At 42.2% G+C, this 27921-nt stretch overlaps 1 protein-coding gene and 1 long non-coding RNA gene across 3 annotated transcripts in view; both read right to left on the bottom strand.

Annotated features, from left to right (window-relative positions):
- Positions 1–49: 49 nt before the first annotated feature.
- Positions 50–27921, bottom strand: part of LOC125688422 (uncharacterized) — a 140619-nt gene continuing 112747 nt past the window's right edge. Inside the window, exon 2 of the long non-coding RNA XR_007374715.1 lies at positions 50–9671. This is a non-coding gene — a long non-coding RNA (uncharacterized LOC125688422). The remainder of the gene's footprint in view (positions 9672–27921) is intronic.
- Positions 50–27921, bottom strand: part of SLC9A7 (solute carrier family 9 member A7) — an 81629-nt gene continuing 53757 nt past the window's right edge. For both annotated transcript variants that reach the window (XM_048934502.1, XM_048934504.1), the window contains 3 exons: positions 25896–25978; positions 22430–22535; positions 50–17095 (listed from right to left, as the gene is read on the bottom strand). In XM_048934502.1, the coding sequence (XP_048790459.1) occupies positions 16847–17095; positions 22430–22535; positions 25896–25978 (438 nt within the window). In that variant the 3' untranslated portion in view covers positions 50–16846. The remainder of the gene's footprint in view (positions 17096–22429; positions 22536–25895; positions 25979–27921) is intronic.

Here is a 27921-nt window from a genome sequence, read left to right as displayed (position 1 = left end):
GAGCAATCCATCCTGGCAAAAGAAGTCCCCAACTAAAAGTCTGTATTTATTTAAAAAAAAAAAAAAAAAAAAAAAGCAACACATCCTTAAGTTTCATTTTGGGTTTTCAGATGTTGTTTTCCTGTAGATGTTCTGGGGTTCGTATGAGGAGGGTGTGCATGTGTGTGCATGCAAGTCTCTTTTTTTTTCCGTTGCTTACTTGGGGACAGAAGGTTGAAGATTTGTGGGCACTCACTGTAACTTTTTAGGAACTGCTCTTGCGTCTGTTCTGATCTGACAGCAGCTAAATGGTACCTTGGGAGTACATAAGGCTGTGGAGATGCTGACATACAATCCTCAAGCACAAAGTGAGAACATGAGCTTCAGATGGAGGATAATCCAGGCTCAGAACAAAGCTGTGTTTATATAAAGTGCTGGAAACGAAGGCAGCTCAAAGAAGTCACGTTATCTTACAAGACACGTTTGCATTGCATTGTAGTTTTTCATGCTTTGGGTGTTGCACTGTAAAACATGTCAGTGTGTTAGGGCCAACCGTAATTTACTGTGGCTCTTTTTCTTCCTTGGCCTTCCCACCCAAGAGCAGTGCCATTAGCATTGACACAGATGCAATCAGGAGCATGCTATTTGTGCTGGTCTGTGTTCAGCAAGTTGCAGCCTAGGAACTGTACGGTGCAGCTGTTAAGCACTCACTTCACTTGGCAGAGAACCTCATCGTGCCAGCTCAGGATGCAGTGGTGTGACACAAGGAGCTGTGGGAAACACACCCTCAGGTTCACTTTTACTGGTTTGTTGTGAGAAGTGTTGTTGTCCAACCGAAATTCATGCTTACTGCTGATAAAATCCACTAATTGTAAACTAGTCTGTTTTCTGAAACAGTTCCCACACTAGACAGATGTGTTTTCTGTATCAAGATTTATTTTTTCTCCACAGAAGTTTCCTGTTCTCTTTGTTAGTGGTTCATTCAGTTTTTTTCTCACCCCAAGCTGTTCTCCTAAGACCCAGTCTAGTTCTTGTCTTTTTGTGTGTGTGTGTGTACCATGAGAAGGGCTCTGTTCTGCAAAGTGTATAAAAATACAGCAAGTGCAATTTCTGTTTTGTGTTCAGGGCATGAGAGTTTATTAGAAGGCCCTGTAAAAAGATCAGCGGGGAACAAACAAAACTGAAAAATGAAGAAGTAGCAGTGAGAGTGCAGGATGTGCAAGAGCACCAAGGGTTAGACAGCAATTGCTCAATGGCAGATGTTGTGACTGCAGCACTTCAGCCTGGGCAGGACCTGCTGCAATGCCACCATCCCAGGAGAACAGCTGAGGCTCACCACCTACTTTGCTCCTAAAGCATTGTGATGGATGTTTACAGCACATCCTTGTTGGCCTGGTAACCTTGTAGGAAAAACATTGTAGTGTCAAACAACAGCATCGGTCCGTGCCTGAAAGGACAGAAGAAATGTGTGGGGTTGGGGGTGGGTGCTGGAGCTTTGTGGGAAGAGCTCTCTGGAAGGGCACCCAGCCTGCTGGGTGTTGGATGCAGGACAGCCAGGGTTAAGCTGCATTTTGGCAGTGGCTGCTCTTCTGTGGCTTGGTTAATGAGCTCTGCTGCTGCGCTGGGCATCTTCTAGAACACAAGGGACCGGTAAGCATGCTGCAGCTGAGCTGAACTTGGCAGGCTGGGAATCAGTCGGTGCTGGGCCGCAGAGCTTTAGTGGTTTAGACTGAGATTTGGGAACAGTCTATGCTTGTGTCACGTTCCATGTAATGAATTAACAGGTTTAATCTGTTAAGTCGTAGTTGGAACTGGGAACAAAACCGATGAATGCTTACACCATTATTTCTGTCATCTGGCTTTACTTTTTACTTTTTACTGGTTTATTTTTTGATCATGGTGCGTTTGCCTTAAGGGAGGTAGAAACTTGAGTCCTCTAATCATATGTAAAGTGCTTTGCTCTAAGCGAGGTATTTCCGTGCTGGAATTGCTAATTGCTCTGTTCCCATCTTATATCTGTACTTAAACTGCTGGGCAACAACTGCAGTGACACACTTGTGAGAAGCAGTGAAAGCGCAGAGTGAAGAAACACACAGCCCCTTGTGTTACTTACACGTGCTGACACATCACTTGCAGATCCCCACGCTGTGTACTCACATACTTTAGATACCATGGAGATGTTTTTGTTGCACTGAGGTGTTTATTTCTTCGGTTTCTGTTTGCCAGCACAAAGCTCTCGCTGATGCAGAATCCACCAAGGAATGCTGGAGCGGTCGTGGAGAATGGTAGCAAAGTCACTTATGGAGGAGCTGTGGTGTTGCATTGCTCTGCTCGGTGCTGTCCCCGCTCACTGAATATGGTGAAAAGTTCTGAGTTTCTACATGTAATTCTCTTCACACATCACTACTGCAGCTTTCAGTAAGCCAGATTATGAAAACCAGTGCAGAACTCCTGGGTTTATTACAGTCATGCAATTGGACAACATTTTGGTGAAGAACAGAGCTCTGTAGACCCAAAGGCATTGAAGTGGTGGTTTCTGCAAGCATGGGACTTGATGTACTGCCTGCCAGTGATGCTGTCTTTGGCACCAGGCAAGTGTGGCTTCCATCACCAAGCTGTTGTGCCCTGCTGATGACCTGCACGCTGTTTCTTGGTGTTAGTGAACAGGAATCAGGGCTTTCCCCGATGCCGCCAAGTTTTTCTCCCTGTTTCTAACTGTCTAACTTTGACAAACTTCAACTGTATTTAGGCTGAATCTTTTCCTGTTGGGCTCGAGGTTTGATTCTCTTTGGGGAACTTAATTCAGTGGAGTGCATCTTCTTTAAAACCAGGGTTGGGATGTGGTGGTGTTGCACCCACATCCAACTGCTCTCAGAGATGGCTCTGTGAGGTCATTTTGTCACTGTGGCGCTGTGGGAGAAGTTTGGGCTGGGGGAATGACTTCCATGTAAGCAATGCACGTGTTTGGTTTTTACTGTTACTACTCTCAGTTGGCCAAATCTTTGCAAAAAAACTGTTAGCATGTGCTAGTAAAAGTGGTTTTTGTATGTTTACGTGTCTTTTATTTTACACCAGAAAACATCTGCATTGGTCTTACCTTCAGTGAACGCTCTCAAACCTCTGTGTTCTCATGAAAAAGGCACATGTATGATGGCAGTGTCTTAATTACCCATGCTCAGGGTGAATTAACTCAGACTTTTAGTAGATACAGAGAAATATCAAGTGCAGTAGAAGCCCTCTACCTTGGAGAAGACAGAGCTGTTCATTCTGTTTAGCCTGAAAGGAAAGATGGAAGGAGGACAGCAGCGTGCAGCAGAATGAATAGCAGAGAGGCAGAGAGGTAGTCATGCCATGGACAGCTTTGGCACCAGAACAGGGATTTGTACGTGAGTAGTGAATCACTTTAGCCTGGCAGCTGGAAGTGTGGTTCTGGAGCAGGCTTCCAAATGGAGTTTGTTCCGGAATACTCTGTAATAAGTTCACACCATGTAAAAATTCTGGTCATTTTGTCTTTACCACGATTTGAGTACAGTTTACCAGAGCTGTACTATAAATGAAAATGAGAGCAAAAACCACATCATTAACTCAGTAATTTTTGCTCTGTTTTCTCGGAAGTCAGGAATGCCCCCAGCAGCCAGGATGCCTGCTGATAAAAGTGCTCTCTGCCATCAGTTAGAATCATTTCTTGCTTTAAGTCTTTTTATTTCTCCCTGTGGGTGCAGAGAACAGTCTGCCACCATTTCCTTCTGGAAACTTTGTCGCTTTGCCTTAGCAGAAGCATATGTTATACGATTGTTTATTACACAACAGCAACAAGAAGCACAAAAAAACTCCATGTTAATCAGCTTTAAAGCTTATTAGCTTCCTGTTCAGGCTGCAGTTGTACCATTCTAGTTCCGACACAGCACTCTGGGGCTCATTCATCCTTTTGCACTGAGCAACTTCCATGCTCCATGTGACTCAAGCCACAGAACTCCTCCAAGTGCTGCCTTAATGCCACCATATCAGATAACCAGATAACCAGATAAATGTTTGTACAACATCAAATTCGTGAAGAGAGGTGTTCTCACCTACCTGTCATGCCTTGAGTTGCTTCTTTCCGATTGAGTCACTATTATACTCCTGAGGAGTGTAGTATGAATTTCATTTTCCACCATAAATTGTAAATTGGAGCCATAGCTTGCAGCGATTCTTGGTAAATCCTTACCAGAATATTTATGCAGGTGGACTCTTCTGTGAACTTACAATCAAAGCTGCTACATTCACACTGGAAGCATCAAGCTGATATTACTCAAACTTTGTTCCTGGGTTGAAAAGGAGCTAACCTTTATCTTCTGACAAGATTTTATGTGTAGTTGTCTTAATACTTCCATGGAGAATAAACTTCTTGCTGCTCTTGGCTCCCTGCTCTAGGTTAATGTGTTCCCTGTAGACTGGTCATGGTAACCTTGAAGGAAACTCCTAGAAAGCAGTTTTAAAACCAAGCAAACTCAGATCATTTTATAACTGACTTACACGCGGCTTGCTGTGGAAGTACGGCAGCTGGCTAAAAAACAGTGCAGAGGAAAATGGTCTGGGAAGTGTTAGTTGACAGCCTTCTGAATATGAACCAGCAGTGTGCCCAGGTGGCCTAGGGCATCCTGGCTTGTATCAGCAATAATGCAGCCAGCAGGAGCAGAGAGGTGATCATCTCTATACTTGGCCTTGGTGATGATGCACCTTGAGTGCTACATTCAGTTTTGGGCCCCTCACTACAAGAAAGGCATTGAAGCCCTGCAGTGTGTCCAGAGAAGGGCAATGAAGCTGTGAGGGGTCTGGAGCACAGGTCTGATGGGGAGCAGCTGAGGGAACTGGGATTGTCAGCCTCGAGAAGACAAGGCTCAGGGGAGACCTTACTGCTCTCTACAGACTCACATCCCCAGAGGTGTTCAAGAACTGTGAGCATGTGGCAGTGAGGGACATGGTTAGCAGGCATGGCGGTGGTTTGATGGTTGGACTAGATGATTTCAGACATCTTTTCCAACTTCAGTGATTCTATGATTCTATTGCGTGGAATATGCTTAAATAGGAGATAAGTCTCCTGTGATGTTATGAACAGAATAATTTTGAGGTAAGCATTTGGTTAATACAACTTCTTCCTCTGCTAATGACGCTTTGATATGGTGAATGCTGAAGCAGTGAGAGGTCCCACAGAGTAATTCCCAAGACTGACTTTTGAATGTCTGCAGGCTTTTGTCTGCCTGTGAGATGGTAATTCTGCATTTGATGGCTTTAAACCAATGAGGGTAAAAAAAACTTCTGGGAAAGCAGATAGTTCCTCTTTAATGCAGCTGCAGCACTATAAGCATCTTTAGATCTGAGCACCAATTTGAAAACTACTTTGTAATGTTGTGGCTGCGACTGGTGAGATGCCAGCTTACCATGCTTCCATTGCTCAGAGTAGACATAATCATGTAGCATTTAAATACATTTTCTTGTCCCCTAAGAAGAGAAGCAGGCTTGGTTTTAACATTTTTAATAGATGTGAATTTGATAGATTTCATTAATCAGATGGTTCAGAACACCTAAACAGTGGATTTAGAAAAAGTTACATTTCTAAGCACTGCACAAATCTGAATGTGAATTTTGTTTATGAAAAACAAACAAAACTGAAGAACCTCTTTGCTGCCAGCTTCAAAAACACACACAGCTTCTGGTACTGTGAGTGTGCTGCAGAAGTCAGTCGGTCCTATGTGTGTGGGTTAGCCTGGTGGGAATAACAGCTTTCACTTAGTGATCCCATTCTTGCTTAGGGAAAACAGGAGGTCAATGGATGAACAAAATTCAGTTTCTTTGCAAACACTGAACTTGGTTTAAACACCTATGATATCTTGCAACAGAAAAGCGATATTAGGTTGCAAACACAAACATCTTTATTGTTTATATTAGGGAATACACAGAATGCCCGGGGCAAAGAAAGACATTATCGAACTTCCACAGCTCATCAGACACAGTTCAGTTCTTAATCAGCATCTCATACCACTATTTCCACTCCTCCCCTCTTTGATCTAGTTCAAATATCCAGCTGGTGTTTGCGCACTGAGAAGTTACTGAGAACCCTTAAAAAGCCTAATTAGTCACAACTTGAGAAGGATACTCCCAGCTATCTGAGAAAAACGTAATGGAAAAGAGCAATAGATTATTTGGATTGGAAAAAAAAAAAAGGACAGAAGATCTGAAAACAAGTAGCATTAAAAGCATCAGTTGCTCATTGTCCTGAACAAAGAAGCCCTGTGGTTGTAGGCAGGAAATAGCTGTAATCTTCTTAGGGCTTTGCTTTCCAATATAACACTTGGTAATGTTGAAGAAGAATTCCTTTCTCATTAAATACCAGATGTGAACTTCATCCCTTACCCGATTACATGGTTTTGCACGTTCACGTTTCAAATGCCCAAACCTACTGAACTACAGCAAACCATGACTTCTCACATTGAAATTTACTGCAGAGCTTCCTTCCCTTCCTGAGCGCTGGGTGAACTGGAGCAAGAAGGGTGGCTTGCCCTCACTCAGAGCAGGTAGAGGAACTGCACTACCTTGTCTGGAAGTTCCTGCTGTGCATGTACAGTGTGATATTGGAAAAGTTACACTCTCAAGAGCAGGTGTAGGCTTCAGCCCAACTTCATGACTGGAAAGGATCAAGAAAGACTGCTATCTAAAACACGTTCCAGTTCCAACCTCACCATACTACCCTGACTCTAACAACCTTCCGCTAAATCACGTCCCTGAGCACCACATCCAAACGGATTTTAAACACATCCAGGGATGGTGACTCCCCTACCTCCCTGGGGAGCCAATTCCAGTGCTTCACAACCCTTTCTGTACAGAAGTGTTTCCTGATATCCAACCTAAACTTACCCTGGTGCAACTTGAGGCCATTTCCCCTCATCCTGTCACCAGTGAGAAGAGACCAGCCCCGCTCTCACTGTAAGCACCTTTCTGATATTGGAAGAGAGCAATAACGTCTCCCCTCAGCCTCCTCTTCCCCACACTAAACAGCCCCAGTTCCTTCAGTCTCTCCTTGTAGGACATATTCTCCAAGCCCTTCACAAGCCTTATTGCCCTCCTTTGGACCTGCTCCAGTGGCAGTCCCCTCTATCACACCCATATTGATGTACATCTACATTTTACTGCTGCTTATAATAATATTTATTGTCAGCTGTTTGTGGCCCTTTCTTAAATAACAGGTAGTCTGAGCAAGTGTTGAATACTCTTATGAGGGAATCATTAATTACATTTAAGGATGGGAACTCTGGTTCTGCGTTGTGAGGACACAGCTGAGCTGCTGGCATTAACCTCAAGAGAACAATCCACCCTCCTGACTTCTCAGCTGAAGTACAGAACATACATGCACGTGCCAAGCTGCCACCATCACCAATCAAATCAGAGGTTCGATAGATGACCTGAATCCAGATGGCATGGCCGTGGGTTCTCCTGGTGCAGCACACAGTAACTCCACGTAACTCCAGTGACCTGTACAGTAGCGGTAGGAGCGCATACATACCCGCTACTTCTCAGCAACTCCAAGGTCTACATTGAGCTGTGAACACAGTGTGGAAAGTAAAGACAAAGCACTTGGCTGACCTGTAACAGGTGTCTTTGTTCACAATGAACCTGAAACTTTTAACAAAGCAGGAGCTCCATGCAACACGCAAGCCTCTCATCTTTGGAAAGGAGTGCAAGGATGAGGAATTATCCTTGTGTTCAAACGTAGCCAGGAGTACCAGCTGTGGAATTCTCTTGAAAAGGCAGGCAAAAGAAAGGGAAAGGCATAATTAGGTAAGGGATGGAAAACAGGACCAGCTGATGATCTGGTAGCAGTTTCCCGCCTAGTCGTCTTGTTTATCATTTTGGTATATAGCCTGCAGCAATTATGTCACTGAGAGAACCAATAAACCTGATTCTGCCCCTTCCAGTCATGGCCTAAACCAATGTCAAGAGCCCAAGCCAGCAATTTCTGCCTGAATGTACTGCCACTCTGTTGTGTTGTTTCATGTCAAGCCATGCTGCACCAAGACAAAACATGGGGCAGCACTCACAGGTGTGGTTTCATGGCTCTAGGCTTAAGTAAGCAACTCTTGTAGAACGCAGGGGAGGTCTTCCTTGCTTTTCTTTTTTAATGAAGCAATCCACACAAAGCTTATCAGACTAACTCCATACAGCAGACGCAGGGTGCACTGTAGCAATTAAGTAACAATGTCAGTAGAGACTAGTCACTAACAGAGTATAGAAAGAATGTCCTGGGTTGAAAAGGACCACAACGACCACATGGTTCCAACCCCCTGCTATGTGCAGGGTCACCAACCCTGTCTGCACCGACCATTGAACTTCAGGTCACATTATCCTCCCCAACAAGATCTTGAAATCTCCCTTCTTTCCAGGGGATGTTGATTATGGCCCTCTCTCAAAGAATTTGGTCTAATACTGTGCTTTGAAGGAATGGGCGGACTCCATTACCTGGCAGCTTGTGCAGTGCACTGTGTACTTTTGGGCTTTCCATGAGTTACGGAGCAGGGGGTGCGTATCATTTGTGGTATGCTTTGCCAGGACTGTTTGTTTGTTAGTGCACATTTGGAATTGTTGTCTGTTGAGCATTTGCTAACTTAAGACCGTAATTGCTTAAGGACAATGTATTCAGTAAATATATATTTAACCACCTGAGTTGTGGTCAGTGAAGTGTGTTAACTGAAATCTATTCCCCGTCTATCTACTATCCCTAGAACACAGCTTTTACAATACATTTTTATTTTTTCCTCTCTTCTTTTTCTCCTCTGTTTAGTTAAAGAATAACCCATTGCTATTTAACATCATCAAAATACTGTGACCTGCTATTTCACCATGGTAATTACCCATCTCCTGGCATCCTGTTTGCTGCCATTACTCTGTGCTGACACCAAGACAAGTCAGGCAATCTGGGACCAAAATTTGGAGTCATTGGATGACAGCTTCTTTGATTAAACTACGAGCCAGAAATAAACTTCATGAATATGCTGTAACACGGGACTGCACGGCCTACTTCTCCCTGCCCCAGCAATAGCAATGTCAGAGACGTTATTAGTGAAAAATACATTCAATCTATTTATTATAGGCTGAAATCAAATATTTTAACAGTGTAGCAAAACCCTTTTAAGTCAAGCACTCACTTTCTCTGAGGGAACACATTTTTTTTCCTCCAAATAACTACATCAAAGTGGGCTGCAAGTGTAGTATTTCCAATTACTGCTATCTAATTGACCAGATTTCCACAAGCTGCACAGCACAGCTCTGGCATTGTGCTCAGGCATAACAATGAAGCCTGAATACTTCCACCATTTTTTATTTTTATTTTTTTTTAACTTGCATATCGAATGTTCTTATATGGGATGCCTTTGAGTTCAGAAACATTTAAGAAATGCAAGAGACCAAAGGCACCTGAAAATTAAACAAAAAGTATTTTGTTACCAAACACTAAAGCTAACCTGAATGTTTGTTTCTCCAGAAATATGACTCTGGGCTCTGCTGCCCATTTACGTGCACCAATACACATCTTCTCCAGCTCTGTACTACAGAATATGGGCCTGGGAGGGCCACTGCCTTTACTCATACCACTGCAACAGGGCTTCCCCCCCCACTGGCACCTATCATAGAATCATAGAATCACCAAGGTTGGAAAAGACCTCCAAGACCATCCAGTCCAATCATCCACCTGCCACCAATATTTCCCCAGTAACCCACATCCCTTAGTACAACATCTGAGTGTTCCTTTTACACATCCAGAGATGGTGACTCCACCAAATCCCCGGGCGTTCCAGCTCCTGACTACTCTTAGTAGAATTTTTTCCTAATATCCAAACTGAGTCTCCCATGGTGCAAACCTACTGAGGGTGCACTCAATCCCCTCGTTCAGGTCATAAATAATGATACAGAACAGGACAGGCCCCAGTATCGACCCCTGAGGAACACCACCTGTGCCTGGTCACCAGCTGGATTTAATTCCATTCACCACTCCTCTCTGGACCTGTTCGTGCAGCCAGTTCTTTACCCAGCAAAGAATGTACCTGTCCAAGCCACGGGGAGCCAGTTTCCCCAGGAGAATTCTGTGGGAAACAGTGTCAAAGGCTTTGCTGAAGTCTAGGTAGACTACATGAACAGCCTTTTCCTCATCCACCTGGTACGTCACTTGGTCATAGAAGGAGATCAGGTTGGTCAATCAGGACCTGCCTTTTGTGAACCCATGCTGGCTGGGCCTGATCCCCTCCCTGGTTGTCCTGCACGTGCCAAGCGATCTCTCTCGAGATGATCTGTACGGCACTGAGCTCACCAGCACAGCATGGGAAAAAGCTGGGAAGTCCTTTACTCCAGTATATATTATCATAAACTGCCTGTTAAGTTTTGGTCCCCAGATGAAGCTTCACACTTCAACGGTATTTTGAAAGTCCACAAGCCCACCCAGGTAGGGTGGTGCGTAACAGACCATGATTAAGAAAGTAGCATAAGATAAAGGTGTATTGGATAGAGTGTCCAAACCAGATAGTTTATTAACTGAAAATGTGAATCAATCCCAGTACTTAAGCCCTTTCCCTGTCACAAGTACCTAAGTTCTGTGCAAAAGCCTGTATAAATCACATAACAAATCAAGATAGGGCATTTCATCTGAGTCCGCACACAGATTCAACTATGATTGCCTGCACCTACATCTTGTCTGTGTCTATCCATGATTAAGGCACTTTCACATTCAGACTGATGTTACCTTAAAAACGACATCCAAACTTACTGAAGGCTTTTTAGATTCAAGAAAATAGAATGAAATTATTAAAAATAAAAAAATCATTAAACATTCCTTACCTTGCCCTAGATTAGAATTGAATCAGGCTTTCCTTGTAAAAGCCTTCAAATCTATGATGAATTAGGATAGGGGACAGTTGAATTCCTGCTCTGTTATCCCATCACCCTTTCTTTAGGATAAGTTATGCAGAAATCTGCCAAACTCAGCATTTGGGACTGTAAGATTAACAGCAACAATTGTTTACAATGCTGCTCCTGCAGTAAAGCTGCCTGTTAAAGCCATTTCCTGGCTCTGAAATTCACTGTTTCCTCCCCTCTTTCCTTCTCTTTCACTTTATGGGCACATTTTTCAGAAGGGCGCTCCCAACATCACAAGCCAAGAGGAATCTGTGGTTTCGCACTGCAGTGTGCAAATCTCTTCTCCAAACTTGGGTCATACGACCCTCCTAACTCCACAAGTAAGGTTTGTGTCAGCTGCTGCTTGAAAAGAACAGTTTTCATTGTAAGGACATTTGAAATTGTTACTCAGGGTGTTTTTCTCTTCGGAACACTTTCATGCTACAAAGCAGCTCCATCCTTCTTACTGTGACGCTAGTTACGACAGATTGCACAAAAGCTGTGTGGGGTATTTACTGCCTTCTCTCCTGCATGATTTCCAGTCATCTCTTACCCTCCCTTGTTTATAAATCCCAGTGGGTCATAAGTTCCATGTTTTGGAGAGGAATATTCCCTGCTGCTGATGTATCTGCAAGTTCCCTGTTTCTCCTCAAAAAGGTTCTCCCTTCACCTCCATCTTAAAGAAAAGCATACCGAGTTGAAACTATTGAGTACTCAAATTCCATTCCCACACTTGTGCAGAAGCAGAGACCATGTCTGCCAAGCCTGAGGTCAGGCATGTTATTCTTGCAAGCTACTTCAAACAGAGTTAAAAGAAATACCGCACCTCTCCTTAAAAGGCATGCAAAACATATTAGCATTTGGAGACTTGTTGTTCAGAATTAAGTCTGATCAATACTGCCAGAAGAGAGATTGCAAGCCAAGTTGAATTGAAGTTACACAGGAGAGACCATCATTTCCACACCAACCTACAAATGGTCCTGCTGAATGATTAAAATCACAGGATGTGACCTCCTAGTTATTATAAATCGCTCGGGCTGTTTATTAAGCTGTTGCACTTCCTACTATGAGGTCCTTCCACCTGCCAGGAGTAAAACACAGTGGCCATCATACTGGTGAGCGTCCCTAGAACCTTTGCTACATACTCACCTCAGATCAGCTCACCGCAAGTCCAGCCAAGAACACTGTTGTGGTTTTCTTTCCTCAGCTTGCATTTTCTGCAGTCCTTTCCCCAAAGGAAATTTCTTCACCGTGAAAAAACATTTTTTGTAGGCCAAAAAATTCATATCCTTGGAATAGGGCCAGACTTCGTCAATTTCCAAGTATTTAATGCTTTACCCTTAGAATAGTAGAATCATTAAGGTTGGAAAGACCAACAAGATCTTCTAGACCAACTATCAACCCATGCTTGTGACTTCTAGACCAGGTCACTCAGTGCCATATCCATGCTTTTCTTAAAAACATCCAGGGATGATGACTCTACCACCTCACTGGGCAGCCAGTTCCAATACATTATTACTCTTTCAGAGATAACATTTTTACTAATATCCAATTTGAACCTCTTCTGGCAACAACATGAGGCTATTGCCACTCATCCTATCACTGTTACTTGGGAAAACAGGCCAACTTCAACCTCACAACAGCCTCCTTTCAGGTCATTATAGACAGTGATAAGGACTCCTCTTCTATAGACGGAACAATCCCAGTTCCCTCAGCTGCTCCCCATCAGACTTGTGCTCCAGACCCTTCACAGATTCATTGCCCTTCATTTGACACTCTCTAGTTCCTTGATGCCTTTCTTGTAGCGAGGGTCCTAAAACTGAACACAGTACTCAAGGTGTGGCCTCACCAACAGTAATTACAGGGGGACAATCACCTCCCTGCTCCTACTGGCAATGCTATTTCTGATATCCTTGTTCACTGTTTATTTTCTTTAAATCAGAGAAGGTAGGTTACACTGCTCCTTTCCCCAACACAAGTCAGGTGTCTGCACATCAGACATGGAGCACACAGCAAGAACACACTTGCTCCAGTCTCCCTCTTTTCTGAGGGCTTGACTTGAAGTCAGTGCGTTGGAGCTACTACTGAAGCCCACAGAAGCATTTAAACACCTCTCACAAAAAGCACCTTGTAAATACAAGGTTAAGCCCACATTTGTAACAGGATTGCTCCTATACTGTTCCTTCTACTTACAGAACCAAGTAACAGCTCCTCACCTTTAGCAGATGATCTGCCTAGAATCCCACAGAAGGTACAAGAATTGGCTCTTGCACAAACCACCTGCAGGGTGACTTGACACAAAACACCTTTGTTTCTTACCCAGCCACCAAGATAAGCACAAATATGCCAATTTTCTACCTATTTTAGTATCTTCTAATTCTGTAAATGAATCTCTAATTCCTCTCCCAAACATTGTAGATGAATGTACAAAAAAGTTCAGGTCACTTCTTAGTCTGCTCAAACATGATGTTAGCATTATGCTTGTGTATTGTTATAGATTTGAATACAATTAAAGACTTGTTGGCATAAGAAACAGAACTCCTGCAGACCTGTCTTGTTTTAGTGTCAGGATTTGCTTCTATGAAGTACTGAAAGAAGATCAGGGACGTCATTTTTCCCATCCACAGGGACTCAAATCAGCAAACTCCTTGGTAACGTCAGGTGAAAGTTTTCAGTCTGATTGATGATGCAGAAAGCAAAAATCTGGAGGGAGGAATCTCACAGTCCCAAGTACAAGGGCAGCCATATCAGCTGCAACATCCCATGCTACTAAAGCAACACCTCATTCTGCAAGGGCCACCATCTCACACATCCTCTTTCCACGTGAAGCGTATATTAGTATGTATTGATTGCTATTCACTGCAATCTTCAACTTTGTTTTCTACTCAAAACCTCACACCAAAGTTGAAAGAAATTACATCTGCTGCACAGACAGGTCAAGCTCTTGCCAGCTTGGCTTCTTCACGGAATGGCCTGGGTTGAAAAGGACCACAACGATCATCTAGTTTCAACCCCCCTGCTATGTGCAGGGTCACCAACCAGCAGACCAGGCTGCCCAGAGCCACATCCAGCCTGGCCTTAAATGCCTCCAGGGATGGGGCATCCACAGCCTCCTTGGGCAACCTGTTCCAGTGTGTCACCACCCTCTGTGTGAAAAACTTCCTCCTATCTTAATGGAAAGGAACTGAAATGATTTTTTCGAAGACACTAGTTGGTGAAATATACTATTTCTCCAGGACAAAGAGTTGTTTTTAAATCTGCATTTTCCGATTTTTGTTTTTCTCTCCCTACTTCCTTAATAAAGGAAATGTGGGAGTTCTGAACAAGGACCAGTGAGGTAAGAAGCAGCTAGAATTGAAGCCTACCTTTGGCTGACAGTGAATTCCAATTTTGGAAGATTTAAAATGAAAAGAATAAATCAAGGAATAAAATTAAGCTTCCATATGTAGGCCTCTCTCACTATGTTGGAGAAGTGTTTCAAGCCATTTTGGAATACAGAAGTTTGACTCAATTTTGGTTGCCCTTTCACAGTCACATTTTGGGCTTACTGGCAAACTTCATTAAACCATATATCTTTGCAGTGGAATTATGAACAGGGACACAAAGGAGTCTGTACTGGGATGGTTTACTACTGCTTTCAAAAGCTCAATCTCCCCAAGAAAGCCAACCAAACAGTTTTTACTTCCAGAATTTGTACGTGGTCTTTCTCCTAAACAACAGATCTCTGCAGAAGGAGCTGCTTTTCACTCAGAGTGATCTGATACTCCCCAGCCTATCATCATTTGAATTGGAAGGAACTCTTAAAATATGACTCTAGTCCAACTCCCCTGCAATGAACAGAGACACCGACAGCTACATCAGGTTGCTCAGAGCCCTGTCCAGCCTGATCTTGAATGCCTCCAGAGGGGGGGCATCCACCAACGCTCTGGGTAACCTTCAAGATGAATGTAAAGTTTATCTCACTGTATTAAGTCCATTTACTTTAAATAAGTTGTTTTAGTGATTTTGTAACTGCTTTTTCTATTGTTAGCACTTAGAAAAAACAAAAACAAGACAAAACCCCATGAAAGCCAAGCTACAAAGAGTATAAATAGAGCATGGATCATTGCCATCTTCGTCTTTCTTGAAACTGGAGAACTCAAAGATCTGTTCTGCTCAGAGATCTTTCTTTATCAGGGTTTGTTACTCTTCACCCATTAGGAACAGAACTCGGTTTTCCCATCCCACCAATAAAAAGTTTCTTGTTTCCTCTTTTTTTTTTTTTTTTTTTTTTTTTTTTTTTTTTTAATGTCAGGCAGTCACTAAAGATCAATGCTCTGTAAAAACGTACGTTGAAGGGACACATACAGGAGGTAGATCACTCATAAGCAAACAGCTGAAAGAAAGTAGACTTGACCATAGGACTGCAGCATTTCTCTGCAGCAGCATGTAGTCATTATTAGCCCAGCATTAAGTTTAATAGTTAAGGAGAAACAGAGTGAGTATTTACTCACACACAATTTTATGAGGAACAACTGAAATGGCAGCAAGAAAGAAACCACACTTCTTAGACAAACTGATATTACATCACATTAGTGGGCCACAGAGTTGTTTTAAAAAAATAAACCTTCTGAGACATGAGAACGACACGACATTTTAGCATGCTTTGAATAGCTGAGCTGCTCTTCAAGGCGCAACAGTTTTCAGCTATCAGCAAAGACAATGATATCGCCTCACCTGGAAAATAAGAAGCGTTTAGCATCACGTTAAAGCTAGCCTACGTGTGAGTGGGCTAAGTACTAGGCAAAGATTTTCCCTTTTCACACTTAAGATGATACTACAGTTCATCACTTCTGTAGCTTAGACATTATTGTGCAATGCCCCACTCAAGTTTCACATCTACTCTGCAAAAGAGAACAGTGGTAAACACCTTTCTTTTAGGATGGACACAAATGGTAAAGCCAGTATATTTGTCTGTCCTTTTAACTAAATGTTTGCTGTTTATCACACACAAAAACTGTAAGCAGACTCCATGGACTCTTCTGAGAAATATGAAACTTCTGTGAAAGTTCAGTACTGCTTTTTTTTCCCCCCCCCTTTTCCACCTCTTTTTTCTTCACTCCTCTTATCAGCTGTTTTCCCAAACCCAAGACATATTTCCATCTTCACCTGATTTTTAGCAACCTTAAAGGGAGAGGAAGTTTTACCTCCTGACTTCTACCCGAGAGCCTGGCTCCAGGCTTGGGTCAGGTCAGCCATATCTCAGACCACAAGAAGTTGGGTGTTATTCTTTTGAGGCAAGAGGAGTTCAGCTAATGGCAGCAGTCAAGGTACCCAAAGCTAAAGGGACAAACAGCTCTCAGTGTCTTCCTATTTAAACACATGGCCAGTAACAAAATCTTATTTTCCCTTTTTTCCCTGAAATTCATTAAGTACAGACTGTAGTAACAGATTCGCCAGTGTTGCATTCATGCATCTGTAGTCCTAAGGCATACTGTCCCATTTTACCTCTGGATTTCTCAACCTTGCTAGAGAAGTAAATGGATCTCTCCACATTCAGATACATACACATTCCTCTTGATTGCCGTGATCACCACATTTATATTTCTTCTTCCACATTCACAAGCTAAGCCAAGACAAGCTCAGGTCTACGACAATGTTGTCACACACCTCTTCTCACAGGGAGCTGCTGCAGCTGAACAAGACAATCGCAGCATGCTAGTTACGCTTAGATTCAACGCGTGGTGTAAAAGAAGAGAATGACCAGTTCTCATTTGTCTGTTTTCAGACTTCTAGAAAATCCCCACTGTCAGCATCTTGAGTAAAAAATAGGCGACGTCTTCAGACCTTAGTAAAACCACTTAAACACATTCACTTGCTTCAACAAACACCCCCACCTCAAGTGGCACAGTGAGCAGCAGTCTTCCTTGATCCATCCGCAGAGCGAGAGCTGTTTGTACTGAGTCAGTAATCACGCATTGTCTTCCAGAGGAAATACCAGCCGGGTACCCCTGCTTGCAACTTCATGCTCTGCTGCTCCTAAGTCGCGTTCCAGTGCTTCCTCTGAACTGCTCTTTGTTCTCCTGCCATCAAGGCTGGTGGTGGCTGTATGGGGGCCAGAAGAACCGTTCGCAGTTATTGTTGTATCGCCGTATGTCACAGTGAGGTCGCTGTCATTGAGAATAAAATCAGAATCCTCTTCTCTAAGTTGTTCTTGATTCTGGAGAAAAAAAAAAGAGGAAAGCCTTTATACAGCGCACAGCATTAGGTCTTCACCAAAAAAATAACTGGACAAGTTCACCTACATGTCAATACAGCAGCAACAGAAGGTAAAATTCCACCATAAGAAGTGTTCAAAATAACCCTGCACCCAGCGTTTGCAGAACAGCTTGCTGTTCTCTGAATAACTACAGCCCTTGTGGGCAGACAAGGGGGATCTGAACTCAAGAACTAGATCTTCAGGCAAGTCGCTAGTGATTTTTTAGCACTGGAGTACAAGTAATATAGGAAAGAGAAGCTGTCTACCCCATTTTTTATATGACAATTTAGAAGGCTGTTCAGGAAAAACAAAGCCTAAGACTGAGTGCAATTAAGCATTTCAACTACAAAGTCTGAGTTGTATCTTTCACTACCTCGGTAAGTTCAGAAGTAAAAGAACTCATACAAACTAGTAAGAATTCACTAAATCCAAATTCTTAACATTCAAGATTTCCTTAGCAGATAACTTTTTAGTTCATGAATTAAATCAACTAACTTACGAGATATGGTTTAGTAGCTTGTGGTACTAATAGGAATGGGAGGGTGGTTGGACTGGATGATCTTGCAGGTCGTTTCCAACCTTGCGATTCTGTGATTCTATAACTGCTTACAATGTTTACCCAGTACTAAATGGAGAATCAGTTAGCCTAGTTCTTAAGAACACTGTCAATCCATGAAATTAAGACAGACTTATATAAGAAAATGCTTTCTTCATAATTTTAACTAGTTCTGAAACGTTTTCTTTTCAAAATCATTCCAAATAAATGGCTCATGAAACCCTATGAACTTATTTTGGTAGAGATGGGGTCAAATAGATTGTCAAGGACTAGAAGTTGGTGGAGTAGGTAGTGGCAAGACAAGGGGGAAAGGCTTTAAACTGAAAGAGAGCAAATTTAGACAAGGTATCAGAAAGAAACTCTTTATTGTGAGGGTGGAGAGACACTGGAACAGGTTGCCCAGTGAGGCTGTAAATGCCCACTCCCTGGAAGCATTCAAGGCCAGGCTGGATGGGGCTTTGAGCAACCTGGTCAGTGGGAGGTGTCCCTGCCTATAGAAGGGGGTTGGAACTGGGTGATCTTAAAGGTCACTTCCAACCCAAACCTGTCTATGATTCTATGAGTATAACAAAACACTTGAAGTCAGTTTTCCTACACAGCACAACACAACAGCAAAACATTAAATTGTACCATGTTTAGCATGGTCTTCATAAGAGGCAAAATGCCCAAATTGTGTTTTTCTCATAGTGGAAGAAAACCGTATTATAAAGCTTGCTTTCTCACAACCAAAAGCGAGCATTTCCCCATGCAAATAGTCCATATTGCTCAGCAGGATCTGAAATGTAAGCATGTGTATCACTGTTCTCCTCAGTAGGCTGAATGCTCTCCACACCACACTCTCAAAGTACACCATTTCTTCCCGCTATAGCAAAGGAACGAGGGCGAAGTCCAGCTGATACAGGATGCCTGTGGTTAGTCTGACCAGAAAACCCTACCTGGATTGCAGAGCAGTTCAGGATAGTTGAGACTGAGAATTCTGACTGATGTCTGATGAAAAACTCTGCTCCTAGATAAATAAAGCTTCCTGGAAAAGCTTCCTGTTTTTATTTCAGAATGAGAACCAGCCGAAGTAAGGCAGCAGAACCCTCTAGGTGGTACAGAATGTGAGCTAGTCAGGGCTGAAAGAGGTATCACGAGCTTACCAAAAACACTGCAGTTCAGTGTTAGGTGCAAGACAAGCCCTACTTACACTGAATCTAATTTCTCAGAACCATCATGTCATCCACATTTACCCTTTATTACTGAAAGTTATTGTGATAAAAAGTGCTGTTCTCAAAGAGTAAAATGCAGTTTAAGATCCCTCCTTTCTTTGATTAAAAAAAAAAAAATCACTGAACTAACGCCAGCATCTTCAAGAGAAGGTCAAAATTGAAAGGTTCTGATACAGCGCACAGAAACAACTTTCACAAGCTTTCTATTGAAAAAAAGTCTTGGAAACAAGTCTAAGACAATTCAGAAAGTCACAAGAAAACGAGCTATTTAAAAACATCTGTCATGCTTATATGTACACCATCTTTGAAGAAGAGACATTCAAAGTAAGACAAAAAGCAGAAACACTGAGAAGAACAAAAAGCAGGCAGTTCTCAAAGCAGCATTCAGGCATTAAACCAAAGATGCTGCAAAGCTGTTACCACAAGTTTCTTATCACAGCGTTTGCCCTTGGAGAAGCACTAAGGAAGGACAAGCATACCAAAAGCTCCCAGAGCATCTCCTAGCTCCACAGTGCCATTAAAAGCAAGTTAATGGCAGCAAGGACAGCAGACCCAAACACACTGTGCTTGAGCTTCTCCAAAAGGCTGGGCAGCTTTTGGGAGCACAGTGCTGAGTGGAGAGGGGCCCCAAGCCTTATACTGCGTGGGAATTCCTGACTCAGTCCTTTCTGGTTTGTCCCAGGCTGTGCTTGCTCATAAACAGGATCTGTTCCAAAGAAAACAGTGTTCTCACAGTATGGTGAACAAACATGGCCTTGTGCTGGTTGAGATGCTCTTGCTTATTTCAATGAACAACACTGCAAACAGCAGGCAATTAACTTCATACTCTTTCCCACAGAACACACATGACCAAACCCATGTAGTACTTGGATCTGATGCTATGTTTACAAGCAAAGAGAATGTGTGTGTAAACCTACTGTGCTTCATACAGCATGAACAATTCTTTCAAGAAAGACAGGAAATGTATCCAAGTAGATCCCCAGAGACTTGAAATTCTTCCAAGAATAACCCTAAACTGGCCTCTGTAATCCCCTACAATTCTGCAGGAGTAACTTCAATTCACTCAAGCAGCATAAGTCCGAACTTCACTATTTAAACTCACAAATTATCATGGCTATGGACCTAACTTCAAAACCCTGCAAAAAACTGAAGTTTGTTTTGACTTAACACACCATTACCCACTCACCTCAAGGAACTTCACAGCATTCCGTCCATTCATTACAACATTTGGTGGAGATGTCACACAGATAACAGTGTGTAATCTAGTTGTTAAAGCTTACTAAGAACCCAGTCTTTATTGCTGACAGGCAGTATTTTGACCTCTCACGCTGAATACAGCACAGGCATCACAGGTGGCAAAATTTACATCAGAAAATTACTCCTCCTAAGACTATGGCATACTGCAAATGGAGTTTCTTTATTGGATTTGCACGTTTAGAAAACTACATTCAATTCTCTGGTACTTTCATACCAAGTGTCACACTGTGCATGATGCAAGGGTCAAACAATCTCGAAAAACAGATGGGAGCACGTGTAGGACAAAGCACACCCCTCAACCAACAAGCAAAGCCAAAATCCCCAGGAGTGCTTCATCAGGAGGAGTAAGTGATAACACAGATGCTTCATCCAAATGAAGTAGTGGGTAGAAAAGGGAATTACTGCTAGTTTCAAAGGACACATCATAAGTGAATTCAAATCTACCTCCATTACTTTAGGATAAGTTGTAAAGCCCTTCCAAGAGGTCACTGAAGTGAAAGACAGGAGGAAAGTTTTAAAACTAATCATTTTAAGCATGAACTACAGCAGCCTCTTGTGCTTTTTAGTTCCAACTTTGAAGAAGTAAAAAGCAATCACAGAGTTAGGAAGTCTTGAAAGGAAACTAGAAATTACACCTTGAACCGATAACCCTAATCTTAAGGCAGCAATGCAACAAAATACAAACAGCAAAAAAAGAATACAATATGGAAGATCCACATTATGAGTGTTAGAAGTAGCAAGCAGCCTTGTAAGCATTTTTAACATAAATGGCGAGTTATACAGAGATGAAATTAGCATTGCATCTCAGGTGGTGAGGTGTGACACAGAACTAACCCCATTAAGTAAGTTTCCATGCACAGAATCACAAAATTGCAGGGGTTGGAAGAGACCCCTGTGGATCATCAAGTCCAACCCAAAGCTAAAGCAGTTCCTAAAGCAGGTCGCACAGGTAGGCATCCAACTGGGACTTGAATATCTTCATAGAAGGAGACTCCACAGCTTCTCTGGGCAGCCTGTTCCAGTGCTCTGTCACCCTCACAGTAAAGATGTTCTTGTGTTTATACAGAATGCCCTGTGTTCCACTTTCTGCCCATTGCCCCTTGTTCTACTTTTACTCACAACACAGTAAGTGTTGAAGCAACCCAGAATGAGAAGTACTGGGGAAAAAAAAAAAAGGCCAAACTATAAGATAAAATGATAGCCAAAGCCTACATGCTCATTCTGGTTACTTATCCAGTAACTGAGGATCTAATCTTGTAAGATCATACACAGATAGCCACATGGGTAACACACAAGTAGACTAATTGTTCTGATGGATGCCATCCAGCCTAGATCTGTTCTAAGATCTCCAGTGGCACTGCAAAGATGGGAACAAAGCCAATTTCTTGCATTACTAATAGCTCTAAATAAGCATCAGAAGTTTGAAAATTCTTGGAAATTTTCCTGTCAGATAAAAGCAAGATTCTAATACAGTAAGAAGTGAGGAGTATTTCAAAGCTCCATGTGGGACTTGAAACTTTCTAGGAAAAAAAATAATAGAATTCTGGCCCAAATAATAGAAATCTGGCTATGCTACTTGAACATAGCAAATATGTTACCATCCTGGAGAATGTGCAATTGAGAGCATTCAGCCAGTACTAAGACTGTATTTACAAATCAGTTCACAGAAAGTTGTAAGACTTTAGAAGCATTTTACAGATAGGAAGGACATGTATCAGGATCTTGCAAGAGTAACAGGAGAAAGCAGCATTAATTATTGCAAGGCATGGCCACACAGCTAGTATGCTGACCTGCTAGATTGAGATAAGTAACTGATAAACAGTTTCTGAAATGTCATCTTAAATTTCACTGTGGAAACAATGAAGGGATGTCCTACCAGATTTCCTCCTGGCATGGATAAATATGTCAATGTCATTTCTCAAGGAGACCTCAATACAATCTTAGCAACAGCAGGAAAGGAATCTTGTTCAGAAGTGTCGAGAAGGGACAAAACATGTTGAAGTTATTCATGAACAACTAGTTTACTAATTAGATCTATAATTTTTCAATGTCCTTAAATATCATTAAATGGTATTTGAACAACAACAGCATCTGATTTCTACTAACAGAAGTTGTTGCCTCAGGTTGACTATCTTCACTCTTTTCTGCCTAGGACACAGCAGCAGTTACTTACAATAAATTTATCTTATCACCTTTGCCCAAGTAAATAAGTTGCTGAGGTCATATACATAAAGAAAACAAAACGCAGAAGTATTGAGTTATTTTACTTACATCATAAACCTGGGGACTTGTCAAGCAGCGGGCTATGAGGCCACACCAGCTGGGCAGAGTCGTGGTCAATGGAGGGCCACTGTGAGTGAGAATTGGCTTTAAATAACTTAGACTCGTTAAGGAAAACAGAACAGCTCTTGAAAACCACTACTGAAAACAAAAAGACAGTTTCTACATAAGTATAGTTCTGCCTTTGATTGACATGTTGCTCAATAATTGCATAACATCCACTAAACAAATAAATGGAAAGCATCTCCCCTCCCCAGCCCCATGTACCCTTGATCCTTCTAAGGGTGGTTTCTTTATCCACCTGCTTTCTGCAAAGAGAACAAACTAACTTATGGAAGTTTCATATAGTTGCAACATTTCCAGCTTTTGGGCTTGAGTCAAATGGAGCAAGCAGATACACGTGCTTTAATGTTAATGTGTTGCTGACCTACAGGTGGGAGCAGTTTCATGACTGCAAGCCAGAGGTAGCAAGGTGGTATACCTGCAAGACTCAACAGAGGTAAGTAACAAAATACTACGTACCCAACATCCCCAAAAGAACACAGTCACCTCATTTGTCCACTCTTGGCTGAGCAGTGAGCCACAGAGGTGTGACCATAGATCTCCACAGCCTGGACAAAGCCTAAGGAGACCTAAAAGTAAGAGCTCTCAAAGAAATTATTAATCTTATCTTTCAAAATTCAAGCATGATTTAGAATGGCTCAGTTCACACATGAAGCGTCTTGGACATCAGAACACCCAAAAGATTACAGCAGTTACTCTGGTAAGGCTCAAAAACATCACTGCTGTGCACACGCACACCACAGGCCCTCAAAAAGGCAGAGGGAAGACTGTATGGCCATAATCACATAGCATGGAACGAAAGCATTTGCCCAGGCAATGCTGCCAAGATGACAGTGGGCATGGGAAAGACCCCAGGTAAATCCATGTTTGTTCATTTTATTACTTCAGACTGATGATATACCCAAATAATAACAATTTTTTAAAAAGCATCCCTGCTACAAAGCAGCATATTGATCTTGTCTGGTACAAGAACAGAGCTGGGGGAGAACACCAATACATCCAACACTGCCAGAAATCAGGACCACAATTCTTCATTTTCCTCCTGACATCAGTTTGACTATATTAAATATAAGCACGTTGCAGGTATTTTAGCCACTTTAAGTCTCTACATTCAGAAAAATCAAGTCTATTTGTGAATTAGTACCATTTCCCTGATTCTAACTCAGCAGAGGAGAGTGTTTAGGAAGAAAAAAAAAAAAAAAGAAAGACTGTTTAAGCAGAGGTATCTCTCTTCTTCAGCAGAGCCTGGCACAGTGCATTTACTGGAACACATCATGGTATAATTATGCCACAGCAGTTAAGCTTCCTCCTTCCCTCCCCAACAAGTGTGGCTACACCCAGTCCTGGAAATAAACACTCTCCCCCAGCCCTTATGCAACCTACTGGCCTGTGTGTTTCCCCATGGCAGACAGGCCAGCAGTAAGTATATCACAAAAAGCAAACTCACTAATAGACACTTAGTATTTTTTCAGAGTTGCTGTTTCTTTTGCATTTAACGGTTGTGGCTGAGCCCAGAGCACAGCCCACAACACTGAATGAACTCCACATTCCAGAGGAATGAAGATCCCAGTTACTCATCTGCACAGTGCTCTGCACACAACAGCCAGCATTAGCACACTGCCAAATGAATCTTATTCGCGTCTTTTTCAAGTCGAATTCCACTGTGAAGAGCAAATCTTGAGACAATCTGCCTTTTTACTCATAAATCATGTGAACGCATCAGCAAAAAAAAAAATATTTTGACATTTAGATGTAGGTGGAGGTAACATTTCTACAGATCATCCATCCCCTTACGTGCAATTTAAATGCAGCAGATCTTTAGCGGAATGCTTCCTCGCAACAAAAGCAGCAGAATGTTACTGAAGGTACAGCTCTGCCTATGGATGTCAGTTTTGTCAGCCCAAAGTTCACAGAAAGCTTCCCTAATGATTACTAGTTGCCACTGAGAAAGCAAATGTATTATTAGCAGCCTTAACAAAGTTTGTGTGAAACACCTAACTGTAATTTTCACTTAGCTCTCCCCCCCTTGCTGTGGCTGCTGAAGGGAAGTCGGTATTGCCAACTACTCCTGTTATTCATAAGGCACATCCCTTTGTAAAGGGCGGGGGGGAAGGAGAGCTCTGCTTCCTTCAGGGCAGGGGGAATGGCAGTCAGTCACAGCCAGGTCCTTCCTGCTCTTAGCACACAAATTGTTTTTTTTTTTTTGTTTTGATTTAAATAAAAGCAGGTATTAGAACAAAAATTGACCTAGATAGCGTTGAACATTAGTCGCTACATTCAAAGGGATTGCTTGAAATGACTAACATTTATGAACATTTAAACTAGTACGAGCACACTTCTGAGCTTTGTCCCTTCAGCAGCACATGAGAGTACTGATGACAAACAGATTTTACTCTGAAGTGCTGTTAGGATTAAATGCTCCCAACAACATTCCTTGGTTGGCAGATCTTGATGTACAAGGCACGGAAGGAAGCTACTGTGCTCCAAGCAGGCCAACAGTACCCAACCAACCAACAGACAACACTGTGGACCATACAGTCACTTCTCAGGTGCAAGCTGCAACAAGATCAAGGCCCTGTCACAGGCATTTAGGTACCTTTAACTGCCTCAGATTACTAGGAATCAAATACTGAAACATCTAAGTTTCTGGGTAAAGTGACTTGGCAAGGCCAAAAGAACTTCCCTGTTTCTTACTAAGTGAACGTAAGCAGTTGCAGAGGAACACCTGTATGATAAACTCATTAAGAACACGCTAAGTAGTTAAAAAAAAAGAAAAAAAGAAAAAAATACAAGCACAAAGGACAGGACAGCTGCATGAAAACTGCTGTGAAGTTTAAACAAGGCACAATGACAACTTCAGAGAGGTAGTACAGTACAATACAGACACAAAAGGACACTGTGCATTAACACTCATAGGAAGTTCTGAATATTCTGAAGGAAATAAGCTGGATCACGCGTATATTTTTAGTGCCAGAACTTCCCATATCAGGGTTCACAAAAAGCAGGTGACTCTTCACCACAGTGAATTGTGTGTAAGACACGCACAGTGTGCTAGAAAACTAGTTTGTGCTCTGAACACCAGCAGATTAACAGAACAAATCAGAGGATCTGAAATTCTCAACTGTCTGTGTCACTTCTTATGCAGGTCTTCAACACACAGAACTGCCTTTTTTTTGCCATCTGGCAAGTTTGGCATACCATACTCTAAATGGAAAGGCCTGTTTTCCAAGTCAGGAAGCTGAAGTTTCAGCGTTGTGCCTTGAACCTGTCAAGCACTTGCTCTTTGTCATACCTGACTCTCTCAAGTGCCTAAAGCTACACATGGGTACATGGCAAGAAAAAAACATCTGAATACTTCACGTGCTGAAGAAACGCTGTTTTTTCAGAAGGATACTTATGGTCAAAGCTGTACCACAGCCTGAAGAGCCACGCACTTTCCTGCTTTGTTCTGTTCCTTCTTTCAGAATCAGGACCATCCTGGAAATAAGATAAAAATCATACTCAGTATTTCAGGCAGAAAAGCAATTTTTTTGTGATTCTATGACAAATTATACACTCCAGTCATTCACATTATAATGTCCTGTGCAACAAAGTCAAAAGATTTCAATATGATATGCAGATGACAGAACATTATTATTTAGAGACTTGCTTGTACTGAGATTACTTTCTATAGAAAAAAAAAAACCTGATATGATTGTGCAGAGAACAAGCAGGCCCTCTTCAACATTCTCAAGTTACCTTAATGATGTAACTTGGTGGCAAGAACCTTAAGCCTTAATGCTTACCACATAGTTAATGCAGTAACAGGGAAGAAAAAAAGTCCAAAACTGATAAATAAGCCTCTCTGCTATCCTGTTACTACTTGTCAAATAAATGAACTAGGACAGTGCAGACTGTTCATTACTCGGTTGGTCTCCTTAACTCAAGGAGTATGTCATGTACTTTCCCTTAAGCCTACTGCTTCCTTGGAAGAATAAGAGAATTTAGCATGCCTGATAAACTTCTGCAGAACCCATAAAATACATCCCACTTAAAAGAATTACACTTAACAGGGAATATACAATGAAATCACAATTGAGGAAGCTTATAGTGCAAACTTCCTAAGTGCTACATCACACCAGCTCTCAGAAGTGCTAAGTATTAAAATACAGTCCCCTCACTAGCTGTGCAGCAAGTCCTCCCACCAGCTGGGCTGCAGCTGCATTTGTTTTTACTTTTGTTACTTTTTTTTGGCCAGAGGCCAAAGTCAAGCCCAGGGAAACAGATGATGTGAGAACGCCTTGCATGAATCATCTTCCAAACTGCTAGAAAAGAACAGGATAGAGTTGGCCTGGGTATTCCTCATCTGGGGGGGGGGGGGGGGGGGGGGATGACGACGAAAAAACACCAAAAACAAACAAACAAAAACCCCCAAAACAAAACCACAACACCCTATGATTCATTCACCTAGAGCTAAACCTTCGTTGAAACTCATTGCCTCCCCAACCCAAACAATATATTTTCTTTAACTGTGACTTGCTGCCAATTCTGGTCTTGCGAAAGCCAGAGGAATCCAAAGGGAACTGACTAATGGACTCCATTAGGAATGCAGTGCACAGCTAAAGAGGGAAACAAATGGATAAGTGCTTTATGTTTACATGGGAAAAAAGCAAGCAAGTTATTTCCACACAGACACTGAATGAGAACAGAATACCCATGTTCTGGCTGGGGCTGTTTCCTGTTAAAGCAATTCCACTGATACTGACAAGCAGTCTAAAAGCCATCATACCACAATACCACTTCCTAACCTTGGTTTTATGCCATAACTTCACTGTAAATGGCATTTTGAGGCCCAGCCTTCTGGTCACTTCCACGCATAAAATTTAGAGAATATACATGCAATCTACAGGAATCTATCATGTGTTAGACTCAGTCTATCACAAAGAACAGAGATGCCTAATGTAGTTTCTGTAATGAAAGAGATGCTTCCTGAGCAGGTAAATATCTGTACAATCTGTGACAAAATGAAAAACAGATGCAAAATCCCACACAAAGTTGGAGATTGCTAATAAGAAAGCTGATCCCAAATGCAGCAAGTATCTCACGCACGTATCATTGGCCAGTCTGAACACCAGCATCACACAATCCAGGGTTTACAAAGCAAAGTTCACATGCTTGCTCCCTATGCATCCTCCGGTCCAGTCATCTACATTTCCTGCCATTCAACTTCATTTTCCTCTTGCTGGCTCCTGCATAATCAACCAGTTGTGCTACTGAACAATTAGTGTCACTGCAGTAGTATACTGTATGGGAGAGTGTAAACTACGATCTGGACAGAAGAACATGTGATGGAGAGTTGCTTCTACAGAGGAAACTCCCAGTTAAACCTCAGGAAATGTTTTCTTTTCAGACCATAAACTCCTGTGAACTCAGTCAATTTA

Source organism: Lagopus muta, chromosome 1 (genome assembly GCF_023343835.1).
Source record: "Lagopus muta isolate bLagMut1 chromosome 1, bLagMut1 primary, whole genome shotgun sequence".
NCBI classification, from domain to species: domain Eukaryota; kingdom Metazoa; phylum Chordata; class Aves; order Galliformes; family Phasianidae; genus Lagopus; species Lagopus muta.
Note: the sequence above shows the minus strand (reverse complement) of the source record. Positions and strands in the feature narration are given on the sequence as shown.